Below are 25,200 nucleotides of genomic sequence, written 5' to 3' on the forward strand. Positions count from 1 at the left end.
TGAACTGTGGCTGTTGCAGTATGAATTTTTTGTGAGTAAACAAATATTTTTTAATTTGGTCTAGTCTAATGATGTTTAATGTTGTCTGATGCGGCTCAAATATTGTTCAATGTGGTTGAGTTATGACCCAATGCGATTGTATTATGGTCCAATGTGATCACTTTATTGTGATTTAGTGTCATACCACAATTGTAGTGTGATACGACTGTGGCAATCACCACAACCACAACATTAAGATTATATCATGTGATTGCAATCTAAAATTTAAAATAATGCTAAATACTAATAGGCGAATAATATAAACCTTAAGAATAATAAATTAGTAAGACAAACTAAATAATCAAGAATGTAAAGATGGGATGAAAATATTTATGATGATATACTCCAACCCAAACCACACCCAATCCCTAAATTTGCTAGGAAATTTCCATTATAGCCAATACCATATTACAAATAGTAATTTTTAGATCCAACCTCTTCGATCTAATGAGTATTATTTGGAGCCGACCTCTACAAGCTAATTTAGTAGAGTAAGGATGGTCTTTTTAGTTAAGAACGCGGATGCACTCTCTAGTGTTTAAATGAGGATCAGTGAGGATCATAGAGTATGATGAAAGGATTTTATAGGTACTCTCCACACTTGAATATATCAGGGCCAGTTTATGATATCTTATAAGCTGGTTGAGAAAAAAGAATAAAATTTGGCCCCAAAATTATAAAAAATTTAATTATATAAGATTGTTTGTCAAATTTTGAATAAAATAAGAGCCTAAAACAAATTGTGAAGTGGAAATAAAAATGAGCACTATTTGTTTATCAGGAGATTTTAATTATATCATTTTTGGAATAAATTTTAAAAAATGTCTCAAACAAATTGTGATAACGTAAGATTAAATATAATTTTTTTGAGATTAACTTGTTAATGAATCTTACTTCATACTTTGCTCACCCATGATACACTTTATTTCAATTATACATCACAAATGTGATAATAAAAAATAATAATTATTACAACCAATAAAATATTGAGCAGATTTATGCATTGATTAAAAATTATTGATAACGCAATTGACTTAAAAAATAATATCATCTTAATCATATATTAGTTGCGACTATATGATTTAAAAATATGTAAATAATATTTGTTACCCTTATAAACTATGGACTCTCTGCCGCACACATGTCACACACCCATAGGGCTTGGTAAGGGAATAAATGACTGCATGATTGATCATTATTTCTCCCAGCAATTCCTTCAAGCCTTTGATATTTCGACCATTGGAGTGAAACAAACATAACAGCTTCAAACATTGAGGTATTTGGGACCCGAAAACATGATATATATATATATATAATATATATATATATATATATATATATATTAGAAATTAAAATAATAAATATAATTATATATAAAATGTTGAAAATATTAATATAAAAATCACAAAATTTAAATATAACAATCAAATAAATTATGTATTTTATAATTGATCTACATATGATTTCATTGTTTGAGTCGTAAAATTATTAACTCTTGTTAATGTTATTGAACACTTCTCGCTCAATAGAAGTGATTAGACAGACTTTTATCCATGCATTTCTCATTCAATTATGCAACTTGTTTTTTATAACTTTCATAGTTGAAATGACTCATTTAGCGTTGGTGTGGTAACAAGTAAAATCATTTTTAACTTAAAAAAAATAAGTTAATGAGTATACAATTTGTCTTTCACTTTCAAACAACTTATCTAAAACATTATTGATTCCTTTTAAAGAAGCAAATTCAATATTAATACACATTTCAATAATATAACTTTGAGGTTGATTATCAAACATCACAAAATTAATTGAATAATAAAAACACATGGATAAAACTTTGCAAATTTAGTCAGTTTTTCTATATCAAAATTGGATAACAAATTGGTTAGACTCAGACAAAATATACAAAGAAGCAATCGAGTATTCGTTTTGGAGAAATGATCATAAAATTCTTTAAGTTACATATTCACAATAGCATAAAATTATTTATCACAACTCCATAAAACATATCATGTTATTTGAAGAAAAAAAAGTTAATATTTTAAACTTGTTGATAGCACTGTCACTGACTTCAAACCACTTTCAAGTTTGCATTGGGTATGTCTTGAGTGTGATAATAACATGAATTTTTTAACATTTATTCATCATTAATGATGCAATTCATGTAGAGCCTTTTTCAAGCATAGTAGAATAGTGGTGTGTACGTGATAATAACAGCAAATATGGTAAGTGAGATTTTTTCAGGACATGTTGAACAATTTCCTTTTCTGCATTGGCATAGGCATACGAAACTCTTTTTATAAGTGAGATTTAAAGTTTTAAAAATACTTCCAAAATAAAGATTCGCACCAAAGTACATTCTAACAAGTTCAAGGGCCACCCCTCATCAACGTAGTGTTAAATTCCATTATTATTAATTTATTCTAAACTAGTCCCGCATATAATAAGAAAATTTTGTAAAAAAATTGTAGAAAGACAACTAGTTCAATTCAACAGGAAATTACAAACAAGTGGTCAATTAAAATTGTATTGACCAACAATGTATTGATCTAGTGGTGTAAGATCCTATTAGATCTTATAAAAACCATAAGATTAAGGGTTAGAGAGATATTGGTTAGGAGAGACAATCACATATTCTCAAAATGATAAGAGGATACCATGAAAAAAATTTAAATTATGTTAAACGAAATGGAAAGTTGATAAGATTTAGAATCCACCAAAGTTAATTTAACACAAGTTATTGCACTTATTTTAGTCAATCTTGTCACCCAAAATTGGACATTTATAGATTTTGAAATTAAATAATACATTATATACTAAGTTTTTGCGTGCAAATCAAGGGAAAGTTAAAGACTAATAATACTTTTCAAGAAGTAGAAATAGTCATAGTAAGTTTTATCTCCATAAAAAAATAATTTTATGCACATTTAGCGTTGTTTGGTATCTGTCTACTCATTTTCCTATTATTTGGAATGTATAATTTATATGCTATAAAAGTCAAATATAATAATTTGTATTAAATATAATAATGTATGGTCAATATATTCGATTTGGGTAATTGATCAATCTTATTATTTTTTAATTATACATTTAAATAATTGAACTACTTGCAATTAATTTTGTGTATGGAATATATAATTAGGGAATAATCATTCAAATAAATTTATCATGTTTTAAATCTAATATGAAGATAAATTATTTAAAATGCAATTCTCGTTACTAGAAAAGAGAGAAAAAATAGAAAAACGGAAAGAAAAGGGATTTTCCTTAAGATATGAAGAGAAGGAGGAAGGAGAACAAAAATGGAAAGAGAAAAATTTATGTAATGGGAACTGAAAATAATAATGAGAAGCAAAAGTGATGATGTATATAAGTTCCACAACTACAACAAAACTAACAAAAGATGATTTGCACGTTCTCATCAATAGGTGTTATATAATTGCCTAGTGAACACATAATTGCATGGCATAGAACATGCGAGATAAACATAACATAAAACTCATTTTGTGGTTGTAATGACAACTGAAGTTTTTTTTGGAGATGCTAGAATGAATTTGCAAATCCTTGGTAATACCCCGAAAGGGATGTATATACAAAATTGAGAGGAGTAGTCACACGTCTCAAAATAAATTAGTTTCTTATTATATGGTGATGGTAGTATCGGAAAAAAGAGTGAATTATATCTATCATGTTCCATGTTCTCTTCAACAGGAAAAAAGAAACTGCCGTAATTACAATATAGGACCAAAGACATAGTCAAGGGCATTAGATTATATAATTTTTTTTAGTAAAAAATAGTAAGAAAAAGTAGGGAATTATGAATTACTCTATGGTTTATGATTATATCATATTTTGGCTTTATCAAGTGGTATAGATGACAAACATCAAACTCTTATATTTATATATTTTTGTATACTCCAAAAAACATACTATTAATGATTTACAAATTATATGTATTTAAATATGTATAATATATGTAGTCGCTTTTAACATTTGACTTATAATGAGACACACATCTTAGTTTCAAAAAGTAATATCATTTTTGATTGATTAAAAAAATATTTAGTAGTAAAATTTCAATTCAAGTATATTTTTCAATCAATCATACGACAGTAACCCATTTGTTGGGATAATACACGTGTTACCTAATATATATAAGGTTGTTGAATTGGTAGATTAAGAAAACAACCCTAATATTAATTAAACAACTCAAATTTAATAACACAAAGTTGTGGAAATCTGCTAAATAACATAATTCAGAAAATAATCAGGTGCAAGTTGAACCATGCAATTTGGCACGTGGCCACGTATCAAGTGCCTTAGATTTTTGAGATCAGGAGTACGAGGAACAGAGTCAGTGAGAGAAAGAGGCATGCAAAGGAAACTGTTATGGCAGAAGTGTTTTATTGGATCTTCACATTTGTTCTCATATTAACCCTTTTATGTTTCCTTGCTTACCAGGTACATTACATCAATTCTTATTTTGGATTGTAACTTTTTCTTTTATAAATTACCAATTCTTTAGTCTTTGTTTATTTTTCTCTAGCATTACATTACATTCTTTGGGCATTTAGTTTTTTTAGTAGATTACCTTAATTATGCAGTTACAATTTACCAGAGTGGCAGCATCAATCTTCAAATTCTGGAATGAATACATTTTTCTTTTTAATTCTTGTAACTTTTTCTCTAGTTAATTGTTCACAATTAAATGTTTTTTTCTATTAAAAATTGAGCATACTAGGGCATAAGATTTTAATTCTACAAGGGGATTTCCTATCACAGTTATAAATTAAGACTGGTGGCAGTTTACAAAAGCTACTTTGTGACAATTTGATCCAGGAACTTTTTAATTTTTATGAACTTCTTTTGAGTTAATATTTTAATATTACTTACTTTCTTTATTTCCATATTCATGACTAAAAAAATGAAATTCAGAACTATTCCAAATTTGGTGGTAACTGGTAAGTGTTAATCTTGTGCTTATTTGTTTGATATACTGTAGAGTTGTTCTGAATCTCATAATTTTTATGCTTCATTACTTTTTTTTATTCCTTTTCCCCTCTGAGAGAAAATGGCCATCATTCAGAAAGCTTCGTTTTCTTTTCACTCTGTAAACAGTTACTGGCTTAGTTCCTTTCACTTCAATTTGATTATCACTGTATTTGGCCATTCCTGTTGGCTATATGGTGAAGCTCTCAACAATCTGCGTAAACTGCATCGTGATCACAATTGCGACTGCATTTTCCCACAATTGCATTCAATAACAACAATTATGACCACAACAGCAGTGTAAAACACTCCTATATTATAATAAAAGACCAGTTTCAAATGTTTTATAGATGAAGTGATTAGACTGTTTTAAAGTATGGTGTTTTAAAATAGAAGCTTGAGATAGTATGACATAATATATTGATGTTTTGAAGTTTAGCAGCTCAATGCTTTCTCCCATATATTTGATGCTTTTTGCTTACTCTTTTACAACTGAATCTGATATTCTTTGGAATTTATATTGTAGATTATATTGTTGGTAGATCTGGAGTTTGATTATATCAACCCATATGATTCAACATCTAGAGTGAATCAGGTTGTCTTGCCTGAGTTTATAATCCAAGGAATCTTCTGCCTCACCAATCTTATAGCAGGACGTTGGTTTATATTCTTGGTAGCACTCCCGGGCCTGTATTACAATGTGAGATTGTAAGTTTTTTCTGCTTACCTTAACATGTGTTTTATTCGTTACGGTTTGCTCAAGATAAATCTTCTATATCATCCACTCACTTTATCACCGATAGAAACACTACCTCGTTAAAAAATAATTAATTGTTGGGTTCTGGTATCCATTAACAGTTTAAGTTAAAAGATACTATCACGTGGGAATCAGCACCAAAGTAGATTCGGTTGAAATAAATTTACAAACTTAACAGTTTAGCGAAAATAAATGTGGTGAAAGTAAAAAAAAAAAAACACTAAATTTTAGCATGGAAAACCCTTAAATATTAAGGGAAAAATCACGAGACAATTTTCGAAAAATATTTACTATATGTAGGGCCATAGTAGTTTAGATCGCGATTTAACTCGTAGGATCGGTAGATCTTACGAGTTTTCAAGAGCTAGTGTGTCACGTGTCCACTTTGAATGCGATCTCACCACAACTACTGAGATCGCTAGGGAAGATCGTAGGATCGTAAGATCCTGTCTCGTTGTGATTTTCTATTTTTATGGCAAAAACTCTAAATTGCAAAATTCTCATCTTCTAAACCTGTATAGATGGGAAAAGTCATGGCTCAAAATCATTTGACCGCCCAAAATTCTTCTAAACCCTAAATTGCAAAATAACAAACATATCATAACCATAATAGAAGTAGGATCTTACGATTCGTGCTACAATACGTTTTCCACACTATTTTCATACAAAAGTTACAAGTATAGTGTTTCCTACTAAGACCCCTCCTATTCAAATACCACAACATGTAGTACCAAAGAATAATAGAGAAGAAACCCAAAATTAACCCAATGTATTTTTACATACTCTACATTCTTTAAGATTTACTTACACTCTCTATTTTTACTCACTACTAGAAGTTTTAACTTGTTTCTTCTACGTTCTCTACTATACTTTCAAAACGAAGATGAAAACCTCTTTTTATAGAGGACTTTTACTATGCGAAAACACTGCCTTATTTTCTACCATCTATACACCGTCCAAGAAATGAATGCCTTGTTTCATTGCATTAATATTTCACATGGTTCGACCCCACAATTCTCCCCCTCCGACCGATAGAGATAATTTGAAATATTCATCTAGGATCCAAGCCAATGGACTTGGCACAAAATTGAAGCTTTTCATGTGCTACAACATTTGTCATCATGTGAGCATGATTTTTCAGTGTGTGGATCTTCTCCAACTTGACCTGTTATTCTTCAACTACATGATGTAGTCAATGATACCTAACATAAATATGATTTGTACGAGAGTAGTACAACGCATTTTTGCTTAAATTCAAAGCACTTTGACTATCACAATGGATCACTGACCTTTCATGTTTCATTCCTAACTATTGAAAAAACCTCTTCAACCAAAACATTTTTTTACTTGCTTCAGTCATGACAATGTATTATGCTTCAGTTGTAGATAAAGCAACACACTTCTGCAACTTTGACTGTCATGACACAGTTCCCCCTAAAAAAGTAAAAACAAATCGTGATGTATATTTTCAGCCATCAATATCAGCTGTCATATCTGCATCTGCGTAACCTTCCAGGATTATTTCTAGTCCTTCAAAGCACAAGCACATTTTAGAATTACCTCTCAAGTCTCTTAGAATCCAGTTTACTACTTCCTAAACAAATCCAACCGTGTGAGCAATATCTGGACGAGTATAAAACATGACATACATCAAACTCCCAACAACGGAGGAGTAGAGAATATTAGCCATACCATTCTTCTTTTTTGAACTAGTGGGGCAACTACTTTTACTAAGGTTAAAGTGATAGGCCAATGGTGTGCAAACTGGTTTAGCATTCTTTATGTTGAACATCTCTAGAACCGTTCCGTATATTGTTCTTGTGACAACCATAGCTTCTTAACCTTTCGGTCTCGCAAAATCTGCATGCCTAGAATTTGCTATGCATGACCTAGATTTTTCATATCAAAAGACTTTGATAACTTCTTCTTCAACTCACCAATCATATTTGCATCTTGTCCCACTATTAGCATATTGTCTACATATAACAAAATGATAATGAATTTGTCTCCTGCAAATGTTTTAACATATACACAATGATTTGCATCAATCTTAGTATATCCATGACTCATGATGAATGAGTCAAACTTCTTGTACCACTGCCTAGGAGGCTACTTTAATCCATACAAACTATTCTTCAATGTGCAGATCATGTTTTCTTTCCCATATTCTTCAAACCCTTCTGGTTGACCCATAGAGAACTGCAATCTTTATATCTATCTGCTAAGCTCTAGGTCCAAGCTAGCAGTCAATCCGAGTATAACTCGAATTGAACTCATTTTGACAATAGGAGAAAAATCTCGTCAAAATCTACTCCTTGCCTTTGTCCAAATCCTTTCACGACCAAACGAGCTTCATATTTGACTAGCTTATCACCATCTTTCTTTAGCTTAAACACTCATTTGTTCTTCAAGGCTTTCTTGCCTTCGGAAGTTCCACGAGCTCATAAGTATTATTCTTCTGCATGGAATCCATCTCTTCTTGCATGACTTTCATCCATTCGAATTTATCCTTATGAGTATGAACTTCATCTAAACTTTATGGCTCCCCCTTATCAGTGAGAAGGATATTATCTGAAATGGGGTATCTTTTGGATGGAAGACACTCTCTATCACCTCTCCTAAGCTATGGTGTAGGGGGTTGCTCCACATGCTCAACAACTTCTTCTTCTACAACATCATCTGGTTCTGGAACATCATCAACCCCATGGTCATTTAACTCTCACCTCTTAGGTAATAAGGGCTCTAATGCACCTAGAAAGGGTGAATATGTTATATCGTTTACAATTAAAACTTTTTGATTATGAAAGATATTCACTATTTTTTACCAGATTTAATCGATTAAAAGATCACTTAATCAATTAACGGTAATCTCTAGTTAATTGATTAACTAAAGACTTAATGGATTAACTCGATTAGTTTCTTGAAAAAAACTTTTGTTCTTGACACAACGAAATATAGTGATCAATTATGCAACAATCCTAATATGAATTCAATTCAAGATAATGGAAACTGATAGATGCGTAAATGTAAAAGAGTAGGGATAAAGGAAATTGACAAGATCAATTTTATCCTAGTTTGATTGCCAACAACTGCAATCTACATCCAGTCTTCCCCTTCTGATTAGGGAGATTTGCTTTCACTATGAAGAAATTGAGTATTTTTACAAACAATCTTCCACCAAGAATTTCTCTGACCTAGCTTCTAATCGATAGCCTCACCACTTCTAGTTTAGGATTTCTCAGAATTCTTCTCTCCTTCTATGATGATACCCCACACCTTAAGAGATGAATTACAACTCAATCGTTCTTTTTCATACAAAGATTTTGCACATTTACTTGTGTTAACATACACTCAATTCAGAATATCTAAACCTTCTTGCTAAATCTCACAATCTCATAATATGAAGGTAAATGATTAGGATATGCAAAGGTTCTTGAAAAACTTTTGATATGGTGAATGTTTGAATATCTCTCTTCAAAGATTCATGAAATTCTCTTATCTTATGTCAAATGTATCTAGCTCTATTCTTCAGAAACTCTTTGTTCGATCTTGAAAATTCATTCTTAATTCACATGGGAAATTTTAGTGAAAATAACATTTAGCTTCAGTCAGTTTTCTATTATATTAATCGATTATATTGACACTTAATCGATTAACGTTCTTTAAAAAAATCCAAGATTTCAAATCTAAAAATGACTTAATCGATTAAACGGGTTTCTCATTTGTAAAGTCTTAATCCATTAACTATAACCTTAATCGATTATCTTTTTCCTAAAAAATAATTAGTTAATATGCTATGAACCTCTAACATGATTTACTAATATATGATGCATGATTTTGAAATGATATAAGTTCAACTTGTTTAATGAATCAAAATTATGAAATCATGTATAAATGTTAATGCATCTAAATCATGTATGAATGTAAATCTCATATGCATCATGATCATCATTCTAATTTGTGAGATTTTCATTAAGTTCATCTTACTTAGACTCTATTCATTCAAAATATCTTAGGACCCAAGGAAATGAAAATTTACTCTTAAGCTTTTGTTGATCCTCTTGACACTTGAACTTGAATCTTCAATGATGTCGTTATTTTGGTTTTGTCATATCTTCATGCTTTGTCTTCACCAAAATCATGCAATGCACACTTGCATTCACATCCCCCTCCTACAATGTTTTCTCTAGGAGGAAAGACTGATGTAAAATCTACATTACCACCAGGTCGATGAATCTTGCATAGTTTCTTGCTCATGGAACATCATATCTATGCTTTTAATGACTCTAATTTTATGAATTCCATAACCTGTAGCCAAATTCTTCATCTCCATAACCCAGGAAAATGCAAGGAATGGCTCTATCATCAAGTTTCAGTGTATCTGTTCCTTACTTACATGAGCAGAGGCTTTGCATTCAAACACCTTCAAATGAGAGTATTTAATATCATGTCTAGACCATACTCTCTCAGGAATATCGAAGTCCAAAGGAATAGATGGAGATCTGTTTTTCAGGTAGCACACGGTTTGAGCAACTTCACCCTAGAATGGTATAGGTATTTTAGTCATTCTCAACACACTTCTTACTTTTTCAATAATGGTTCTATTGATTCTTTTGGTGAACCTTTATGTTGTGGGATACTAGGGACTGTCTTCTCATGTTTGATTCCTTGCTTAGAACAATAAGTTTTGAATTCATGTGATATATACTCACCCCATTATCACTGTGAAGACACTTCAAAGATTTCCATGTTTGTCTCTCCATCATGGCATGAAACCTTTTGAAGTATTGAAACACCTAGTCTTCACTCCTTAGAAAGTACACCCACACTTTACCTGAAGCATCATCAGTAAATGTCACAAAATATCTGCTGCCACCAAGAGTCTCCACCTCAATGGGAACACATATATCAGAGTAAACCATATCCAAAATATTTTGCTTCAACTTCAAAGTTTTGCTAAAATAAACTCTGTCATGCTTTTCAAATAAGTAGTGATCGCAAGGGTTTAATTTTGTACCTTTAACATGAGGAATGAGAGATTTCCTTGCCAAAATCTGCAATCCTTTTTCACTCATATGAGCTAGCCTTTTGTCCCACAAATTTGGTGAAGCATTATCCTCGACAGATTTCAACCCATCTCTGATCTACATTACTTGAGTTTTGTATAAGGAGTTGTACACCATTACTCGAGCAACAACCATTGAACCTTTGGAAAGCTTCCATTTTCCATCACCAAAGTTGCTATACTATCCAGCTCGATCCAGAGCATGCATGGAAATCAAATTTAGGCATAGATCTGGCACATGTCGCACGTCCTTCAATGTCAATGTGCATCTAACATTAGCCTGCAAGCCCATATCACATATTCCCACAATGTTTGACCTCTACTCTTGTGTTTCCCCCGTTTTCTGTGAAAATAGCTTGGGAGTTATCTGTCCTCAAGTCTTTCCTCCTGACTTCTTCATTGAACATGTTATATTTGACTTGTGTTAGTGATAGTTGTTCGTCTGATGTCGAGTTGTGTAACGATACCACCAATGTCTCCTAACTATATGGCAAAGAACTCAAAAGTAATAGTGTATGTAACTCATCTTCCAACACTAGCTTCATGGTAATCAACCAATTTACCAAATCTTGAAAGTCACTCAAGTGCTCAACAATAGATCTTCCCTCTTTGTACACAGGTTCACAAGCTTCGTAATTGCAAAAGCTTTGGTTTTGTGTAGTCTTCCTCTCATAGAGATTCTGTAAATAATTTCATAGAGTCTAGGCATTGGTCTCTCTAGCCACATGGTGGAACACACTAATATTCACTGATTTCCTGGTAATTCAAATGGTCTTCTGGTGCATCTTTTTCCAATATTTGGGTGTCATGTTGATTGGCTTTACATCTCCTTTCTCCAGAGGATCATTTAAATTCGCACGGAAAAATATATCCTCCATTTTCGACTTCAAATGGAGTAATTGGTGGTTGTCAATTTGGTCATGGTGTTTGTAGTCTCCTCCATTTAATTTCATAGCACAACCCCAAAGCTCAAAGATCGATTTACTGTTTAAATTAAATGATATTACAATGTGGCAATGAGCATCAAAGTAGATCTAGTTGAAATAGATCTACAAACTTAGTAGCGCAACAAAAATAAATGTGTGCAAAGTAAAGAAAAAGGACACCAAATTTTAACTTGGAAAACCCTTAAATGATAAGGGGAAAACAATGGGATAATCTCCAAAAAATATTCCACCATATGGAGGACAATTACAATATCTGTTCTACACTCTTCTCATGTAAGAGTTACAAATATAGTGTTTCCTAGTGAATCCCCTCCTGTTCAAATACTACAACACGTTGTACTAATGAATAATAGAGATGAAACCCAAAATTAACCCAGTGTATTTTTCACACACTCTACACTCTTTAAGATTTACTCACACTTTCTATTTTTACTCGCTACCAGAAGCTTTAACTTGTTTCTTCTATGTTCTCTACTTCACTTTCAAAACGAAGATGAACAGAGATTTGTGAAATGTGAAAACTCTGCCTTATTTTCTACCGCGTATGCATGGTCCAATACTTTCCTTCCTATTTCACATGGCTTGGACCCACATTTTTAATACATGACTATTTTTTCATTTGTGGCAAAGGGAATAGTACAAAGTAGAGGGTACAGAAGATTCCTGTTCAGTTTTGTTGTAGTGATTGATCTTATATATCTAGGAAGAATAAAACACAAGGAGCAAATCTTAATTAACATCTTAAGACAATATTTGGTTTGGGATAGAGTCAATGTTTTGACATCTCTTTAGTGCTCTGCCCATGGTTCTTTTTTGTGTGGTTTCTATGCTAAACATACAGAGAGATTGACATACTTTGTTGCTTAGCTTTATCTCCTAGTTTAGCAGTTTCTTATTGTTATTTGTGAGAAAGTCTTATCCACTTTGTACTAATTTATTTCATCTAATATACTACTTGTATGATTAAATAGATACAAAATAATTCTTATATTCTTTAACATCAACTTTGAAATTGAGGCTAGTACAATTTTTGGAGATAGAGGAAGACCAACAAAAATTAAAGGTAAAATGATTAAGAAATATATAGAGATCAATATTTTGTTAATAAATATGATTTATGATAAAACGTATAGTATCATTCGTTCCGTATAGTCAACCTCAGCTAGTTAGATAAAAACTTAATTGTTGTTATTCTTTAACCTAAATTTTAAGCAATGTAGGAAAGTCATTATAGGCGGAATTTATTTTGTAATCAAATCAATCTATTACCTATATAATAAAAAAAACTCCCTCATGACATGTGTCAATCTCTCAAGCCTTCATGACATGTGTCAATCTCTCAATGACATATGTCAATCTCTCAAGAACTCCATCATGACATGTGTCAATCTCTCAAGCCCTCATAACATGTGTCAATCTCTCAAGCCCTCATGACATGTGATTTATTTAAAAATAAAAGGAATATGATTACCTATACAATATTAAAATATAATGTTACTATAGCAATATTAAAATAATAATATGAATCATAACATATTGTTTGTAGCTATTTTAGAGTTAAATAATATTATTTTTATACTAATCTTATTTTAGAATCAAATATTAATGAAATTATAAATTTATTGATGATTTTTTTGATTAATAGGATACTACTAACTATATCATGTTATGTATGTGTAAAAAACAATGTTGAGAAAGTCGAGCAAGATGTTAAACTAGTAGATGACCCATATTAAGTTTATCCGATTTAAACAGTTAAACCGTATGGTTTGACCGTATGATTTTATATATAATTAATATTTTTTAACAATATGAATGCACTGGTAACATATATGATTTTAACCATGCGAATGCACGAACAACATACATATTCTTAATCATAAATGCACATATAATATGTGTTCTTAATCATGCGGCAAAAAATATCGTCCTGTGCAAATGCACGGGTAACTTGCTAGTTTTATCACAAAAGTTGGCTTTCAAGCCCCCATACCATACCAGAACTTAATATGCTTTAAAATAATAATGGCTATGATAAGTTTAAACTTATGAATGTTATGTTAGTCGGGTCCCAATCATTTTGGTGGGAGCACTTGAAATATTTTTGGGGTTGAAAGATTGATTGATGGAAGCAAAACACAATAAACTGGAACTGACGTTATGGGATGGAAAATATTGATTGAGTGATGATTTGATGAGTTGCAAGTATCATACTTCAATATCCATAATTATTCTTCTGATACTTATATTTTTTGATATTTCATCAATATGTATTTATAGAGTATCAAAATTAGTTTTTTGAAAAGTAGATAAATTATAAACTTGATATATTTCAAATACTCCCTAATAGTTCTAAAATGTATTTCTAGATACTTTTTTAACATTCAAACAATCAATTAAGTAGATGAGAAAAACATATTAGAATAATGAGTTACTATTTTCTCTAATAATATTCTAGTAATTGATAATTATGCCACTAATTAGTGAGGAAGATACACATACATAGTCACATGTTTAATGCAAATGTGACCACAACAGATGTACTCGTTGAGAAAGAATGAGTAAGCCAAATTAAACCAAAAAATATTAGTATAAATAATGATGCAATATTATGTTTATGAAATTTAGCAATAAGCTAGTAAGTAAGAAAATAAAAATGCAAAAGTTTCAACTGTGATTAAGGTTGAGTGGAATGATATAGGTGAAAGGCACCTTTGTTTCATGTTTTTGTTTCTTTAATAAGGTTTAATGTTTGCAAGTGCTATTAAGGCACACGATCTTGGGCCTGTTAGTTCGAGTGCTCGTGTTCAGTTAGAGATAGTGGTACATGGAAATCCTGCAAGTATATGGTTTGGGACTATGATGAAAAATTGGTCTAGGACCAACTTGGATTGGTTGATTGTCGGGCACTAACCAATTGTGATGGCGGATCTCACATCTTCATCAAGCATGATGGAAAAGCTCAACAACAATAGCTATATTAAAATAGTTGAATTTTTGTTAGTTGGTTAGTTAGTTTGGTTAGGGTAGTTAATTTTTCCTTCCTTTTATATAAAAGATTTATTGTAACTTTGTGTAATCAATTCATTCAATCATCTAATTCATTCACTCAATTCAATCATTCAATGAATAGTTTTCTCATTCTTTCTTTCTTGTTTTACCAAGATTCATGCATGACTCTAAAATGGTATCAAAGCTAATTATTTCTCTTTGATTGATTGCTTCCGCTTATCATTCTTCAATTCCAAGATTCAACCTTATCCCCCAATACATCCTTTATCACCTTGCACAGACCTTCAAACTTTTCCTTAAGTTCTAACAGTTGCTTCTTTTCATCTCTAGTCTCTTCGACTGGAAATAATGGTCAACTTCCAAATGAAAGTCCAAAGAATGTTCCACCATTTGCATCCACTGGCAATGCTACAATGTAGATTGATCGTGCTTCTGGAAAGATTGGTTCTTTGCAATTGTAATTTAATTCTGAATGGATGACACTAAAGATGATGATACAAGATATCTCCCATTGGCCAATATATCTTCTCTACACGTTCTTTGGTTCTATGACTTGGACTAATAGTTATGTTGTTTTAATATGATCAAAGCAATATGATGCTACTACAAGAACTTGTTATCTTTATCAAGAAGGGGAAGTCCAACAACTTGAAGAAGATAGGGAAGACCAAGAACAACATCAAGAAACAAGAATACCATACAACAGTGTGCGCCCAACCATGCACAGTGGCTGATCATCAAAAGGAAACTATATCACATTCTTTCATCTATTACCCTCAATTATTTCTCATTTCTTTATTGCTCTAGTTTCTTTACCTCTCTCTCTCACATTAAACACACAACATTATAGTGTGTAATTTTTTCTCATTGAAGCAGCATATAAGGATCAAGATTAAGGTTCATCTCTTTTCTCTCTTTCATCCGTTATGATTGGTGTGCTTCTGTCAAATGGATGGTTAAGCATCGGATGAAATTGCTTCTGCCAAATGGTGGTTAAGCATCAGTATTGCATCACGTTCAGATTTCAAGACTGGGAGACGAAGATTCGCTCACCATCAAGAGGAGGTATTAGAGTATATCATCGTATTCAACACAATTATTTCAAGCTTGGAATGCTGGATACATTCCAGCTTGCGGGGGAATGTTAAAATTGTTGTTCTTTTGTTAGTCAGTTAGTTAACTTGGTTAGGGTAGTTAGTGTTTTCTTCCCTTTATATAGATGATTCAATGTAACTTTGGAATTCAATTCAATGACATTTTCTCATTCTTTTTTGTTCATCAAGAATCTCTCTTATCCATGCGTACTACCATTTTAACATGGTATCAGAACATAATTATCTTTTGATAGCTTCTGCTTATGGTTCTATGAAGGATTTCATGGAAAACTTCAACAATCAAGAACATGGTGGTGCTTTCATTTTCATCTCAATGGCCTTCATTAGTCTTATCTTGCTTCCAATAGGTGAAATGTTGCATGTGACAAGATTGTCTTGATTTATTTGATTGCTCCAGCGTTGTTCTTCAACATCCAATGTTTCTTTTCAACATATGGCCCGAAATTCTTCATTATCACCTTCTTCATCGACCTTCAAATTCAGATCAAAGGAGTTTGTTTTTTGACAAAAATTATTTTCAAGTACATAAGCTAGCTTCTTGATATCCTCGAGCTCTTCAAGAATGGAGTACCATGACCAATTTATCTTATACAAGATTACATCATTTTCTTATTCTTCATCATTTACTCATCTTTCTTATTCATCATAGAAGTATCTCATTAGGATCAAGATTCTGATCCGTTCTCTCTCTTCCATCATCAATGGTTGGTTCACTTCTGTCCATGATGATTAAGCTCAGATATAACTTTTGTCATGGATGATTAAGCATTTGATGGGTAGCTTCTGTCTTAAGCAAAGATATAACTTCTGTTATGTGTGGTTAAGCGTTTGATGATATAGCTTCTGCCATGGGTGGTTAAGTGTTGTTATTACTTCAAATAAAGCTTCAAATCAATTCCAAGCTGAAGAGTAAAAAATTTCACTCACCAGCTTGAGGGGAACATTAAAGATATATGATAGGTTATTTTGGAAGATGATAGTTGGTTAGAAAGTTAGGAATTAGCAAGTTAAGTTTATGTTAGTTACTTGTTTTATAAGCTTTCTTTGTCTTTTCTCTTGTATAAATAAGTCATATTGACTCACTTCTTATTCAATCAATTCAATTCATTCGATGAGAATATTATCAATATTTGTTTCTCATTCTTCTTTCTTTAAGCTTTCTTTTATACACTTCTTGATTCATCAAGAAACTTTCTTTTCATGGCTCTTACCACATTTTAACATAGTGACTGGAGTGAAGTCGTAACAAGGTAGCCGTACTCGAAGGTGCGACTGTATCACCTTCTTGTATTGTTTGTCACTATAGAAGACAATTTATTGTAGATGATTAAATACCTGACAACACTGAAGGAGCTACCGATACCTTGGCAACATTGTTTGCTAAGAAGAGAGATGCAAAGTTACAACTAGTAGAAAATGAATTAATGTCAATTATATAAGGATACATTTTAGTAAGTCGGTATTTTTCCAAAGTCCAATTTATTTGTAATGAGATTGCAAGGTTAGATCCAGAAGATGCAATTTCCAAGATGAAAAAAAAGAAGATCATTCATTATCTTGGATTAAAACCAAAATATAATGGTTTAGGTAATAAAATGTTATATAGAGCCAATGTTTGGCAGTAAAATATTAACAAGATGATAGACTCCATGAAGTAGAGATGAAAATGTTGTGTTGTATGAGTAGACAAACTATACAAGATAGGATTATAAATGATCCAATTAAGAAGAAAGTCAGAGTAGCTCCTACTATAGAAAAGATGGTAGAATAGTGCCTTAAGCGGTTTAGATATGTGTGCAGGAGAGCAATATAAGCCCTAATAAGGAAAGTAGATCAAAAGAAAGTTAATCCAACTCCTAGAGAGAGACCAAAAAACCATAAGGGAAATGATAAAGAAAAGACTTAGATTACAATGTTTTGTCAAGGAAAATGATTTATGATAGAGCATTATGGCGTCGTTCGATCCAGGTAACCGACCCCACCTAGTCGGATAAAGTCTTGATTGTTATTGATTCATATCGACATATTGGATATGTATTGTATCCTATACTCATATATGTATCTGCCCTTGATAGGTTGCCTTTTCCCCTCAATGAAAGGTAAAATGACTACTAGTAGCCTCTAACATTGTAACTAATCTGTAGAATAACCTTGAAACCCTTGAAAAAACACTTCAGATTCTACAATAATCAAGATGAGAATTCCTCAAGTACTTCTAAAATTATATTTACTATAAACGCACCAAAAGACTCTTAATTCACATGTTAGATAACATGAATAGAAACTTATTTAATCAATGATTGCCAAAATTTGAGCTCCTTAACATTTAGATTTTTGTGCCTGTTCAAATTGAATCATAATTTAGCATTGGTTCTGTCTGAAACACTTAAAGGTGGAAATTCAATCCTTATACATGAGGTTTTGTTCCCTACTGTGCAAAACATATTGGTTGGTTTTCTAACTTAAGCATGCATATGAATGGCTTTATTGTACATTTTATACGCAAGTTACTAGTCTGTTTAAACAACAAGCTGTTATCCATGCCCATTACTTCGGTCATATTTCTATACCTATATGACTATTAAGCAATATCAGGTACATTAGAAGAGACCACTTAGCGGATGTAACAGAAATCTACAATAAGCTGAGTTGGGAGAAAAAGAAGAGGTTGTTTAAAGTTGCACATCTTGTTCTACTATTCATGCTTTCTATATTGAGGTATTGTGATTAGAAATGAATTCTTTAGTAAACTTAAAACTGAATGTACACAGTTTTAAATTTCACTCTTCAATGGTAATTGTTGTTGCAATATTATTACAGTTATTGGAGTCTTCGCAACAATATTTTGACCGTAATTGCGACCGCTTTGGTCGCATTTTCTTGCAAATTTCCAAAATTGTGATAAAGCAATTGCACCGCATTTTAGAACACTAATAATACTATTTTAATGGAAAAGTTGATGGTTCTCTCACTTTAATGTGTTAATGTGTTTTAGCTTGGTGTGGTCAATCACTGATGATGAGCATTAACTGGTAGCTTACAACACATTCCTTGTGTAAGTCAATTTTGTGTTTTAAGGTGAAGTTAGTCTTTTTTATACAAATATATGATCTAATTAAATTCTTGGAAATATCAAAGATGCTACAGGCTGAGACATCCCAATACATTTGTGGGAACATCCATATTGTGACCTAAATTCTAAGGGCCAGAACCATGTTGAGAGCCACCCATGATGGAGTGAACTCCTTAGAAAGGGATATGTGGCAATCCATCAAGAAAGAGAGAAAACAAAGCTTGAGAAGGTGTGTGATACTCTAGGTGAAGTTTGAGATTCTTGTTACAGTGCTTTAGGCATTAAAGAATGTAACAGTCCATAGATTTAGTTAGGTTCAAATACAAAGTGATTCTATGTGATTTGTATATTTTTAACGATTTATTTGCTTCCTTTGCATGCCACCATTAAGAATTTTTGTCCGTATCTTTTTAAAGAAGAAATTTAGTTTGCTACTTGATTTTTTGAGGTAGAAAAAAGAAAGAAGGCCTGAGAATTATTTATAAGTGTTTTTTATAAGTTTCGAGCCTTTTCCTTTCTTACTTTGTCCTCCAAAAACTAATTCATAAATAGACTCTTACGTTTTGTTTGGGAGTGTGATTTTGGAATGGAAGAAAAGAGAAAGTCTCCCCTTATTTGGAAGTTAAATGGAGGAGATGAGAAAGTTTTAGAGGGTTTCTCAATCCATGTAAAACCCTTCATTTATCTATTTTTATAGTTCTCACAATTTGTGGTTTATATAAAAATAAAATGTAAACACACCTAAATATTTTCAATAAAATTATACAATTATATATTATTGTTCATTTCTCATTGTTAATTATACTTTTAAAGGAAAAATATCAAATATTATAATATTATCATTAGTTTACTCTATCTAAATTTCATACACCCCAACAAAAGAGAGAATTGTCTTCCTTTCCCCTTTCTAGCCTTTTTATCACTCTCATTCTCTTTCCCTCATAACTCCTAAACATAACCTTAGACTTTGTTTGGGAGTTATGAGGGAAAAGGAAAGAAAGAGATCAAAGTGCTAGGAAGGGGGAGGAAGGGAAGGGGAAAGAAAGACAATCATCTTCATTGTTCGGGAGTATGAAATTTAAATATTGAGGGCAAACTAATAATAATGTTAGAATATTTTTTTATTTTTCCTTTTAAAAATGTAATTAATAATGAAAAATGGATAATAATATAATTTAACTACAAAATATGTAGGTAATTTGACATTTTATCTCTATAAAAACCCCAAATTGGGGAAACTATAAAAATAGACACATGGAGGGTTTTTGAGGGTTTGAGAAACCCTTCAAAACTTTCTCATCTCCTTCATCCAACTCCCAAATAAGGGAGATACTTTCTAAAGTCATCCATTCATTTTCCTCCAAAACCACACTCTCAAACAAAACCTAATAAAATATCCTAATTCTTTTATATTAATAATATGTATGGGTATAATGTCATAATTTGTCAAACAATTCTTGGTTATTGTTTCTCACAATAAATAATAAATTTTTAATTTCTATATAAAGTATAACCACCAACAACAGAAAAAGGTATGGTATGACTATGGATGAACATAGGTTAGTGACACATGATTTAGATTGTCTCAACTTATTTAAAAAAGTTCACAGATGAGTTTTTTAGAAGGATTTGAGTTTTATAACCAATACTTTTACATTCATAACTTAGGTTGTGTATACATTCATAACTTAGGTTGTTTATACATTCATAACAGAAAAAAGTTATACTTAAAAGTCATATCTAACCAATTCTTTTATATTCATAATAGAAAAAATGTATAGTATAATCGTTTATACATTGTTGTAACTCTTACAGACAATCTCAAAGAAAACCAAGAACAATAAATTTTTTGACATGAGGCTATATTTTACACTCTATAAAGAATCACAGATAAACGGACAAATGTTTCTATTCTACCACCTTAACCACCAGATTCGCCAGAAAATGCCCTTAATCAATCTAGATCTTCCACTATTTCAAACTCTAACCCCATAAACCCAATACCCTATTTCATAATCAATAGCCTTCACCTACATACTTTCCAAACTACACATATTTTCATGTGTTTCCTTATTTTACTCCTAATAACCCATCTTTTTACCCTAATGACCATATCACCCCTCATCCTAGTCCCGACAAACTACAACTAATCCCCTTGATGGATCTGAACTCTTAGATTAGCTATTCCAATATTTCAAATCTTAACACCGTTAGTGCAATACTCTTTTCCAGTATCAACAATATTCACCTACATACTTTCCAAATCATACACACTCCCACGTGTTCCCTTTTTTACTCCTAATAACCCATACATACTTCCTCTTTAACCCCAATAACCACACCACCTCCTCAACCTAGATCCCCAAAACTACTACTAGCCTCCTTTGGTGGATCTGAACCCTTAGACTGACTATTATAAGATGAACATTTTTTTCAGATGGATCAAGTCCCACCACATCAAAATCTACACATCGTCTCCATTTTTATGAAAGGTGAAACCCTCATTTGGTCGAAAATAACATTTCACAATTCTAACATGACATACTCATAAAGTTTCACTAGATCTATGGAAACATGTTTGGGTCCCTCATTTTATGAGAACCACTAAGTTGAATTATTCAACTAAGAAGACAGGAACAATAATAGAATACCAACAATTGGTTGAAAAAATATGTAATAGAATATGGAAACTATCACCATAGGTAATCCTAAAATGTTTCCTTTTGGGTCTCGCTGTTGAGATTAGACATGAACTAGTGATCATAGAATCCTCTCTATTAAGAGTAAAGTCCATTGTCAATTCTTATACTTTTCGGTTTCGATTTAAATTGGTTTTCAACATAGGAGACAAAAGCTTAGATTAGTTAACTAGTCTAAGATTTTAGTTTCATAAAGAAAACCTAAGTGAATCTACATTTGTCATCTACAATAGTGAGGAAGTATTTATTCCCAAAGGTATAAGGGATCAAAACATACCCACTTATATCCATATCAACTAAACCAAATGGACAAATAGATCTAGTTACACTAATAGAATGGGGTAAACTTTTACCTTGCTAAGCGCCAAATGCATAAGGGTCTACGATTTTATTATATTGTATGAAAGGAAATAAGAGTTTCATAAGTAAGAATTTTATGATGAGATAAATGTCCTAGTCTAGAATTCCATAAATTAAATCATCATAACTAAAATAGAAATTGATGTTGTGTGGATTAGGGTTTTTTTTTGTGGGATTGCATCAACGCATACATGAGCCCTCTTAGCTTAGCTATACTAATTATCATCAAGGAATGAAGGTCCTGAATTTGGCAATGATTATTTGAAAATTTTAGTGTGTCGGTCGATAAAGTTGTAAGTCCTAATATAGATATGAGATTAAAGTTGAAGATTGGGATATACATGACAATAGTGAGATAAACGAAAACTGAGAACACCATAGTTCCTTAATAGTATGCAATCACTTGATTTACATTTGGTAATGTAATTAAAAGATGCTTTATTTTCTTAAATGTTTGACACTCAGGTAAAGAGTAACAAACATATGTCAAGAACTCATGAATTTGGCTTTGACATGCATTTCAAGATATGATGAAAGAAGAATTACATGAGACAAGAGGTTTATGAGTGATAAAAAAGTTAAGGGAAGAGCTCACTTAATTGGCAATATGAGTTTTTTGGCTCATGAATTATCAAAGTAATGTCATCAAGGAACTGTGTTGCTCTAGGGTAATCCAATTTTGCATTACTTTCCTTGGGTGTTGTACCAATAAAACTTCATTCCTCATTCATATTCTCATCAACCTGTTGTGTACTATAGTTGTTCATAGTGTTTGAGGTTGTTGGATACTAGTAAGGTAAATCACACCTAGAGAAGGAGGGGTGAATAGGTGTAGCGGATTACTAGTCCCACTTTTTCAATTTATGCGCAAAACAGAAAGTTGTTATAGTTAATCGATTATGCACAATTTGATTAATCGATTATATACAACTTTAATCGATTATATTGTATCTTGATATCTTTAAAAAACAGATTTCTTGCAATGCAAACAATGATGATTAACAATCTTTGTTGCCCTAAATTGATTCTTGATTATACACAGATTATTAACACTTAGCACAAATTACAGAATTCAATCAAATCAGAAATCGATAAAGACTGAAATGTAAAAGAGATAGGGAAAGAGAAAGTGCTCAAGGATTTTTATCCCGGTTCATTTGCGGGTCCACTTGCAAACTACATTCAGGCATTCCCTTCTAATATTGGGATATTTTCCTTCACTATTGGAAACCAATTGTTTCATTACAACCACACTTCCAATACACCTAGCAAAACTCCCTTCTTGAACCCGGTGAGCCTACATGCTCGGCGTGACCTCTATACTCGCCTACTAAGATACCATACCATTCGCGATTCTGGCCCCGGCTGATGTTTCGCTCGATCCAAGATTTCCTGCTTCGTGAAGATACACAATTCTCTTTTATGATGATACTAATACATCAAGAGAACTATCCTTGTTTTTCACAATATTTGTCGAGTTATTGATGCACACTTAATGCACAGATAAAGACTATGATCTCGGCTCTACAAACCTCTATAGAATTCTCTCAAGAAGCCTAAAACTAAATGTGAAGTTATTCGGTGATTTTTCAAATGAATGAAAATGATAGCACAATAGAAAAGTTTTTCTCTCTTTTCTCTCTTAGAAAACATTGTAAGATTTCACTCAAGGATAAGCAAGATGTTTTGAAAATCCTGTTATGAGAATCTTTGTTTTCTTTTTCTCTATGAAAATTTGAATGTTATTGAATTCTTGCACATGAGTTGAAAAAACAACTTTTACATGAAACTGATTTTAACTGATATTAATCAATTATTTACCTAGTTAATCGATTAACATGCTTATGCAAAATAGTTTTTCAGTTACGGTTTAATCGATTAATAAACCAGAAATCCTACAAAGTTAGCCATTGTAACTCCTTTTGATTGATTACACTAATCCTTAATCAATTAACAGATTTCAACAAGATATAATCGATTATCAATCATGTTAATTGATTAATATGTATGAAAATGGTTTTCATAGATGCATGGTAAACATTCTATATGATGAAAGAACATGCAACACATGATTTTGAAATAGATGCTTCTTTTATGCATAAAACCATGTATGTCTAATGCAGATGTATGATTCTACTTATCATATATATTTAGATGTAATGCCTCAACATATATGAATTTCATTTTAAACTCTTGTGAGACTTCCATCTAAGGTTTACCTAACCTAGACTCAAAAACTAGGCAATCATCTTAGGACTTCTATAATAATAAAATCATCCTAAGTCTACGACGTTGACCTTTGAGTCTTTGGCATGTTGTTTGTTGTGATGTCCATATCTTCAAACTTCCATTTAACTCCTTGCCTTCATCAAAACTAAGTAGATCAATCATAACGACAACCTTTGACTATTTGACATTTCAGAATTTGTGAAGTAATTCCGAGGAAATCCATGTTTTTGTAACAAATGCCAATGGTATGGCTAAGTCTTTGATAATATGTGCAAGTACTTTGTCATTTCCCCTTCCTGGACTAGAGAACCTTTCTGGTGGGGGATATATATTGCTATTTGATCTTGTATATCCTCTTCATCTTCCCTTTACTCTTGCATCAATGGTTATTCATGAAATATTGGCTAAAAATCCAAGGTTCCTCAAATTGCATTTGTCTTCTTTGTTGAACCAAGATTGAGATACTTTATCGATAGAAAAAGAGGGTCCATAAACATGAATTGTTATCTAACATAAGAGAATTTTGCATTGAAGCCTCTTAACAAACAAATCACATAATCATGTTCTTTATAGCTTTTGACATAATCAAGACACATTTGCATTTCATATCAGATGAACAAGTTGGCATGGGTCTATAGTTATCTAGTTGTTGCCACAATCCTTTTATTTGAGTGAAATAAATGCTAATTGTAGAACTTCCTTGTTTGATGGAATGAATCTCACCAATCAGTTCAGAAACTCTAAACATGTTACCTTGATGGTATCTTTCATACAAGTCTTCATATATTTCTTGGGTAGTTTCCATCCATAAAACACTTTGAACAATAGAAGGCTCAATCAATTGACTCGACCATGATACAATAAGATTGTTGCATCAGTTTCAAACAACAAACATCTCATCATGGGTGAGAGGTC

The 25,200-nt window shown here is 31.8% G+C and overlaps 1 protein-coding gene across 1 annotated transcript; it reads left to right on the top strand.

Moving 5' to 3' along the window:
* Positions 1–4,410: 4,410 nt before the first annotated feature.
* On the top strand, positions 4,411–18,953 carry LOC109339877 (protein cornichon homolog 3-like). The gene is made up of 4 exons (XM_019577407.1): positions 4,411–4,500; positions 5,555–5,736; positions 18,520–18,642; positions 18,920–18,953. The coding sequence occupies exons 1-4, from the start codon at positions 4,429–4,431 to the stop codon at positions 18,951–18,953; spliced, it is 411 nt and encodes a 136-aa protein (XP_019432952.1). The 5' UTR covers positions 4,411–4,428.
* The last annotated feature ends 6,247 nt before the right edge of the window (positions 18,954–25,200 follow it).

Source organism: Lupinus angustifolius, unplaced genomic scaffold (genome assembly GCF_001865875.1).
Source record: "Lupinus angustifolius cultivar Tanjil unplaced genomic scaffold, LupAngTanjil_v1.0 Scaffold_118, whole genome shotgun sequence".
NCBI classification, from domain to species: domain Eukaryota; kingdom Viridiplantae; phylum Streptophyta; class Magnoliopsida; order Fabales; family Fabaceae; genus Lupinus; species Lupinus angustifolius.